Source organism: Aulonocara stuartgranti (genome assembly GCF_965226115.1).
Source record: "Aulonocara stuartgranti genome assembly, chromosome: 12".
NCBI lineage: Eukaryota > Metazoa > Chordata > Actinopteri > Cichliformes > Cichlidae > Aulonocara > Aulonocara stuartgranti.
This window is the reverse complement of record NC_138948.1, coordinates 305686-314150: the sequence shown is the minus strand read 5'-3', so window position 1 is coordinate 314150 and position 8465 is coordinate 305686. Positions and strand designations below refer to the sequence as shown.

Below are 8465 nucleotides of genomic sequence, written 5' to 3'. Positions count from 1 at the left end.
TGCATAAACACATAGTGAGTGAAGAAGAAACACCCAGTGCATCATGGGAATCCCCAGCAGCCTTGGATCAGGATTCTGATCTCCTGAGCTGAGGAATCACAGACTTTTGTTTTTAACAGGACATGATGACTGACTGAAGAATGCTGCACACTGATTGGCTAAAGATGTGTCAGTCACATGATGACAGCACTGTCTTTGGGTTCTTTTTACAATTATACTCGTGCATTTTTAATGATGTTTGAGTCTGGGCACAGGTACAGAAGCTTTATCCTGAAACTGTTGGTTCAACTGTGCAAAAGTCTATGCCAACAGTGTTAGATTGTGTGTGTGTGTGTGTGTGTGTGTGTGTGTGTGTGTGTGTGTGTGTGTGTGTGTGTGTGTGTGTGTGTGTGTGTGAGGCCCACTGATGAAGAGCGTCCTCTGAGTTCAGCTGAATGGAGTTTAACAATGCAGGAATGTGTGTGTATGTGTGTGAGGCGGGGGATTTGGACGACTCTCTTTGGTTTCCATAGAAACATGATGTAAGGGCGAGGGGGCGGGGTTCTTCTCCTTTCATTGTGTGAGTATGTGTATGTCCTTTTGTGCTTGCTTTAAAGTTTGTGTGGACTGGCTGGTAGAGAGACCTCACTCGATGGAGGAGTAAGACGAAGAACCCAGCAGCAGAGCGGCGTGAGGACTGACGGGGTCGAAGACAGGAAGCTGGAAGTTGGAGGAAGTCTGTAATGTAGAGGTGAGGGAACAGGAGCTTTTGTTCTTCGGGGAGTGTGTGTGTGTGTGTGTGGCCCCTTCGTGACGTTTTCAGAGTCCAGATTGAACCACCTCTGACTTCTCTGATTTTCTCTGCCGCTTTATTGTGGGCTGCCGCAGTTCCCCCGACAGCCTCTGGGTGGAGCTGCAGCCTGGGGCAGATGAACGCAGTGACACTGCTCATTAATGCATTCGTGTGTGTGGCTGTCTTTGTGTTGTAAATGCGATTAGACACTGGCAGCTCTGCTCCTGTTGTTGTTGACCTACTTCTGTAGCTTCACTTTAACCTGAAATCGTCTCCGAGGGCGCACTCGGCTAACTTTACTGTTTCTGCTTCATGTGGAGCGCACACAACCCAACTGCTCAGCTTCATTCTCATTTGCAGGCAACATTTTAAAGATAAATCAGAGTTTAAACACTGCTGCAAACAACACACACACACAAACCTTCATATATACAAATCTACATTTGCTTAAACTATTCTGATTCTGATCTCACGAAGGGGGCCTGTTTTAAACCAAGACATACTATTGCTGAAAGCTGGGGTATAAAAATCACACCGGAAGTGGACTGAAGATCAGAGGAACTGTCCACGTCATGGTCAGCATGTACGAGGAGGTCAGAAGAGGTGCAACAGTGAGAGTCTGCAGCCTTGTGTGAAACATGGCGGAGTCTCCATCGTGGTTCCAGATGCATGTCAGCCAAAGGTGATGGAGATCTTCAAACACACTGCCAGTGCAGTGAAAGCATCCTGAATAGAAACATACGATGGATCAGCCTCCGCAGAGCCCGGACCTCAACATTGCTGAAGCATCGATTCGCTTCTGCCAAGAGGAGTGGTCAAACATCCAAAGCATCGGGTCAGGCTGAAGCTTGCTGAGGGACGTTGAACCAAATGTTAGTGGGGTGTGTTCTTCACTCTGTGTGGATTGCAGAGAAAGTACAATTTTTAAAAAATTAGTATTTCTGTACAATCACTCCACCCTGGTAAAAACAAACATTTCAAAGGAGTGATTAAAAGCCCCAAATCACCCTGAGCATCACCTTCATGTCATTAGAGAACCTGTGCTGCCTTCCAGGTGTTTGGGTTGTTAACTGTTAGTGTCCGAAAACATGAGGGTGATGGTATATGTTTCACACTGTTTGATGCGAGGGGTGGAGGGGTAGGTGGAGATGGAGGTAAGGATTAATTCACACAGTAAAAAAGGCTGCAGGCCAACTCTGACCTCGTGGGGCTCAAACGGACGTTTTAGCCTTTAAGTCTGAAAAAATGAAATGCAGTATACAGAATACTACAGAGTACTATCTGTCACTTCCTCTGTGTCCAGGTTCACCGCGACAGCCTGAGGAGAACTCCTCCCTCAGCACCTCCCACACCTCCATCATGACGGACAGCCAACACCCAGGCGTGCCTTCCCCCTCGCTCTCTTCAAATGTTCACCACAACGGCAGGATTGGGGGGGCGGTGTCAAAAAGTCCCATGACCCCTGATCAAAATGGTAGTCTGGATCCAGGACCAGAATCCCACAATCCCAGTAAAGTCAGCAGCAGGACGCTGACCTCCACCTCACCCCTGAGGACCCTCAGGACTCTCCGAGGCCTTGTGAGTCCAGCCGGTCCCAGTCCTGAAGGCGGCACCGCCAGACCTCGGGGACAGAGCCTTAGCTCTGCACTCAGCTCCAGAATGAGAATCACGACCCCCAGAAGTAAGGTAACTCTCACCTGCAGTGAAAGACACACCTGAGCTGGTCCCACAAGTCCAGGAGAGACAGGAGCTCCCAGGTGGAGCCAAATCTGAAGGGAGGTGTTGATCAGTCTTTGGGTAGCTTTGATCAGACAGAGGTCTGATGAGACGAGTTAGAACCTAAAAATCTGGATGGACCACATGTGTGGTCAGAGTTACCTCATGTGATTTTTAATAACAGCCTGAATAATTAAAGAGAGGTCACAGATTCAGGGGAGACCCCGATGAATGGATCAAACAGCCTTTTAGCTGTAGCTTATAAAGAATCATCACCTGTCTGAGGTGAAGCTCTGCACCTGGATGAACTCCAATCAAAGACATCTACAGACAGTCAGAAGCAATAGGCTGACATAAGCTGCCTCAGACTCTGTTCTCAGTGTGGTGCAGACTCTTCTGGTCTGTAGTATTTGACAAACATTGGTGTGAAACTGCAGATCAAAGTGAAAACTCAACATGCAGTAAAGAGTTTTGGTGATTTTGGAAAGAGCGGAGAGGACAGATGGTGACATCGTGGTGTTCAGATGCTGTCACATTAAGTGTGTTGGAACTCAAATCTTTAACTCAGACTCCTGTTAACCACTTGTAACACCTGTGTTGTTGGTGCAGCGTAGGAGCAGCCAGCAGGGGGAGCCAGAGGCCCTGTTGGACCTGATCCTGGAGTCTCAGTGTCAGAGGCTGGACGACCAGAGAGCCAGCGTCAGCCTGCTGCCCGATCCGGGACCAGCTGCTCTTTGTGGGGCCTGCAGTCCAGATCAACCCCCTGTGCCCAGCCTGGACTTTTACTACATGCTCATACACTACCAGGTCTGTATCTTTACTGGGTTAACTGTTAGCTAAAGATTGGACACACTGGTGTGGTTGGTTGGTGTGGTTTTTACAACACCGGGAGTATCAATGCTCCTGACCAATCAGATTCTTGTGATGTCAGACAGAAATATTAGAAATGCTTTCTTACCTCTAATTTTGAAAACAGAGACCTCCCTAAGTTAGTATTGTTCTTGACTAAAGCAAAGAGAAAAGGTAAATAATAAAGCCTTTGGTTACTTTTGGTTTAGGGTTAGCAGCAACATGTTAGCAACAGATCCTTTGAGTCCTGTAAGCTGCGAGCTGAGGCCTCCTAGACTGGATTTGCTTAGTCTGGGAGATCACACAGATCCCTGATTGAAGGCCAAGTCCGCCCTCAAACTTCATGTGCTCTAAAACATTTCTGAACCTGTTTAGCAGCGTGGCTTATCTTGTTGAAGGGCCACAACCATCAGGGAGCACCATTTCTCTGAAAGGGTGGACACGGCCTGTAACAGTGCTTAGGTAGGCCTGTCACAGTAACATCCACGTGGATGCAGGACACAACTTTTCCCAGCTGAACATCACCCAAAACATCGTGCCGCCTCCTCGGCTCATCTTCTTCCAATCTGGCCTTGTGCTTCCAGGTGTTCCCCAGGTAAGCAGTACACATGCATCTGGGCATCCACATGATGTGTATGCTGACACCTTTCTATCAGAATGGGCCACCCGGTCCAGCCGTCAGTGAACCTGGTTGGTTCTTTGATAGGTTACTGAGCCCTGCAGACCAACCAAAGGGCTGCAGCTTTGGAGACACTCTGACCCAAACTGTCAGACACATTCAAATCCTCTTGTGCATTTTTCTTGCTTTTAACATCACGTCTGAGGACAAAATGTACACCTGCTCCCTGATATATACCACCCACTAACAGGTGGTATGACTGTATTCACTTCACCTGTCAGTGGTCAGAATGGCCCTGTTTGAAGTATCCGACCATTTTCACTCCAGTTCACTCTGATCTATGAGCAATATGATAGTGCAGCTCCTGCATGTGTACGAATGAACAACAAGAAAAATTCGTTTGTACCTTACTATCTGTACACATTGTTTTAACATTAATCAGTAAAGGTGCTGTGGGCAGGACTTGATTTTAGCATTTTCAGTCAAATCTACACTTTACCTGAAGGATGAAAGAGAAGCTCATCAGAACAGATGATGATGCTATGGGGATAAAAAGATTTTATCCATGTTTGTTGTGTTACATTAGCTACCAGACGGGTTATGACCCACGTGAGCTTCTGTCTGTGTCTGCATTTGGGTCCACTCCCACTTACTGACCTCCAGACCCCATGACAAGATGGCTCTCTGTAAGGTGCAAACAAGTACTTTCTGTCAATATGTCACAACAGTGCGGCTGCTCAGGGATGGTCCTGGATCAACACTGATCTCGTCATCAGGAACAGGATAGTGTAGAACAGCCCTCACCTGTCTCTCTGTCTGCAGTCTGACAGGATGGAGGACCAGAGGTGTTCCCTCCCAGACCTGGATGACGTGCTCACTCCGGTTCCTGACGGTCAGGAGAACTTCTTCTCTTTGGTCCAGAGAGTCCAGTCCAGGAGGATGAATGAGCAGCGAGCTTCACTGCTGCTGAGGAACAGTGAGGAGGACCCGGACGCACAATCTGCTAGCTCCTCCCTCCATCATCATCATCATCATCATCATCATCACTGATGAAGCCCCAAGTCTGATCGGGTGGAGCGACTGAATTCTAGTTCCCTTTAAGGAGTAGCATTTGTTGTTGAGTGTGGCTCTGGCTCCTCAGACTGAAACCAGGACCGCAGTGATCCTGGACTTGGGGCCATGAGGGTTTTCGTCTGCATGTAGGACAAACTGCTGTCAGAAATAATCTTAATTTTTACTAACACACCTGTAACACATGTCACATGATCAGGAATCACAGGTTGGTTTCTGTACGGAAGAAGAAAAAAATGCTTGGATGGACTCTGAGGTTTGATTTGATGTTTGGAAGTTTGTTTTAATCAAACTTAGGGCTGCAAGCACTTCTGTGTGGATGGGTAAGTGGGGCTATGTGGGTGGGGCAAACCCATATTTATCTCACACAGCGCCCGCAGCATATTTGCCCTTCAAGGCTAGTGGGGATGCCGGTGTGGGCTTTCCCACAGGAAACCCACGTTAGTGGCCAAGAGAGGCATGTTTGGTGGGGCAAGCTGAGGTTTGACTGCATTAGAAGGTGAACGTGGGCATCCCTGTGATGCTGGGGTAGGGAAGGTGTAGTAGGGCGTGAGGCGTGGGTGTGAGGTGTGAGGCGTGAGGCGTAGGTGTGGGTGTAAGGTCCTTGGTCTGAGGGGTGGGTGTGGGTCTGAGGTGTGAAGCACGCGTGTCAGTGTGAGGGGCAAATGTAGTGATGGTTAACAAGTTAACGAGAAGTGGTCGAGGTTGAAGAGACTGCTGAAACCCTTGGGGGCGCAGGACACGACTCATTAAGTCACATGACTGGGGGGGGGATGCAAAGCATTCTGGTAGATGTAGTGAAGTTTAGTAACCCATACTTTCAGCTTTAAAAGGACACAGCCTTAATGAGGTCATCATATCCATCAGCTGTTGCTCCTCCCACCACAATGCCGTACAGGAAACAGCTGTTTACTTCCTGTTTGTTCTGTGGTCCCTAACCCAAACTAACGAGGTGACTGAATGCAGACCAACTGACGATGCACTCACTGACCGCATGATAAACACTCTGCATGTAAACGTCACCCTGGACCTGTGAACCTGTGACCTGATCTGTGTCCTGTTTCACCTGTACTCACCTGATTCTGTAGTAACTGCAGAAATGTGACCTTTAACCTCGTGGTGCTGATTTAAATAATCTCTCTAACAAACATCTCAGCTTGTATTTCACTGTCAAACTTTATTCAAACATGCAGCTCACAGACGTGATGTCAGGCTCTCCCACCTGACATGTTTACCAATCACAGGTGTCCGTCTGGAGCTGAAGCCTCTCTGTGACCTCTGACCTCTGTAAGCTGGAAAAGTCTGATCGTAAAGAGAAATGTCACTTCCTGTGTTGGAGGCTTGAATAAAGTTTCATCAGGCTTGATCCTATTTGTCCTCCTCCTTGTTGCCTGGTAACACCTTTCTCACCCTCCCAGTCCCAAAAGCGACGATGGTTCAAATCTGACCAGAGATTTCACATTTCAGTCAGCTGACTGCAGACAAACGAAGCCGCCTCCTGTTGCTGTCTGCAGGCGACCTTTGATCAGGACCACACATGTCCCGATCCAGAATAATTGGATTTGTTCGGAGTGGTGTGACAGCGACGTAGATTTCAATTCAATTGTATTTACACAGCGCCAAATCCCCTTAAGGTGCTTTATATTGTACAGTAGATCGTACAATAATACACACAGAGAAAAACCCAACAATCATATGACCCCCTATGAGCAGCACTTTGGCAACAGTGGGAAGGAAAAACTCCCTTTTAACAGGAAGAAACCTCCAACAGAACCAGGCTCAGGGAGGGGCGGGGCCATCTGCTGTGATTGGTTGGGGTGAGAGAAGGAAGACGGGATAAAGACATGCTGTGGAAGAGAGACAGAGGTTAATAACAGATATGATTCAGTGCAGAGAGGTCTGTTAACACATAGTGAGTGAGAAAGGTGACTGGAAAGGAAACACCCAATGCATCATGGGAATCCCCCAGCAGCCTACACCTATTGCAGCATAACTAAGGGAGGATTCAGGGTCACCTGGTCCAGCCCTAACTATATGCTTTAGCAAAAAGGAAAGTTTGAAGCCTAATCTTGAAAGTAGAGATAGTGTCTGTCTCCTGAATCCAAACTGGAAGCTGGTTCCACAGAAGAGGGGCCTGAAAACTGAAGGCTCTGCCTCCCATTCTACTTTTAAATACTCTAGGAACAACAAGTAGGCCTGCAGAGCGAGAGCGAAGTGCTCTAATAGGGTGATATGGTACTACAAGGTCATTAAGATAAGATGGGGCCTGATTATTTAGTATTATTTAGGCCTTAGTTTTCACCAGAGCTACAGTATCCAGAGTCGTACGTAGTGAAGAGGTAAAATTATTAACAAGATGTAGATCTGGACACCGTGATCATGAAACTCGCAGCTGCTGACAGCCTGAGACAGCCGACGCTATCGTCAAAGACTAATAATATAAAAATAATAATACTAAAACAAACACACTGTTGTGTCCTTTGAGCTTTTTAAAAGACGTTTTGATAAATGCGTTGTTTTAGTAACTCTGAAATAAACTGGTTGTTCCAGCACAGCTTCATCACAACATAAGTGCATTGGTTGTTGTTTTTTTCTCTGCAGCTTATTTTAAGACTTTGATCAGCTCCAAGAGTTGAAACAACAAATGTGTTTCATGCTGAAATAAACTTACTCACAGCCTGCTGCAAACTCAATATTCCAGCCTGGATGAATATCGGATCGGTCCATCTCTACCTCATACATTGGAAACTGCTGTGTAATCATAATTTTACTCGCTGTATCACAGTATAACAAGGAGTGGATGGACAGAGGTCAGTGTTACTCCTAGGGGATATTACTGGATGTATTTCATCAGATGAAAAATTCACATTTGGCGCTTTTGACACTTTTAATCTCTGACTAAATCAGTCTCCAGCTCTGTTTCACATGTATTCAAAGGAACTTGATCACACCCACACTGCTAAACCACTGGTTTAGTTAGTAAACTCTAATGTGCCCTTTGCTTTTGTTTGATTTTAGTTTTTATATATTTTTATTTTTATGGAAGCGCACATGTATTTTACGGAGCGCCTGCTCCTATCAGCTCTTCTTCGTGCACCAATAGAAAAAATTAACCCTCAAACGAATCCGGAAACTCAGAGGGACCGCTTCACTTCCTCCACTGAGCATGTCCATCACTGCGCATGCGCGGCTGCAACACAGGACGTAAACAAGTAGCGCGAGTTCCGCCGTCCGCGTGCATCCGCCAAAGAGCGCGAGTCGGCGAGAATCAAAGTTTAACGGCTGTAAGAGCGCGAGAAAGATCGATCACACCAGATCAGGTAGGAGCACTTCCGTTTTCTTTCTTTAAGGTTAGCGTTAAATTGAACTCGCCCTGACCCCTAACCCTCAGTGTGACCGGTTCGGTTTTTACAGAGTAAGAGCTCTTTAGTGACGTCA

General features: G+C 47.0%; 1 protein-coding gene across 1 annotated transcript; it reads left to right on the top strand.

Annotated features, from left to right (window-relative positions):
- The first annotated feature begins 341 nt into the window (after positions 1 to 341).
- On the top strand, positions 342 to 8344 carry LOC309718652 (uncharacterized protein). Its single transcript, XM_082554105.1, has 4 exons — positions 342 to 730; positions 2076 to 2458; positions 3098 to 3295; positions 4779 to 8344. Exons 2-4 carry the CDS (start codon positions 2132 to 2134, stop codon positions 5004 to 5006), a joined length of 753 nt encoding a protein of 250 aa, XP_082410231.1. The 5' UTR covers positions 342 to 730; positions 2076 to 2131; the 3' UTR covers positions 5007 to 8344.
- The last annotated feature ends 121 nt before the right edge of the window (positions 8345 to 8465 follow it).

Bases quoted from the DNA above. Each gene is read 5' to 3' on its own strand.
- LOC309718652 (XM_082554105.1), top strand. From the start codon at position 2,132: ATGACGGACAGCCAACACCCAGGCGTGCCTTCCCCCTCGCTCTCTTCA. The intron at 2,459-3,097 runs GTAACTCTCACC...TTGTTGGTGCAG, and splicing joins TCACGACCCCCAGAAGTAAG to CGTAGGAGCAGCCAGCAGGG. The intron at 3,296-4,778 runs GTCTGTATCTTT...CTCTGTCTGCAG, and splicing joins ACATGCTCATACACTACCAG to TCTGACAGGATGGAGGACCA.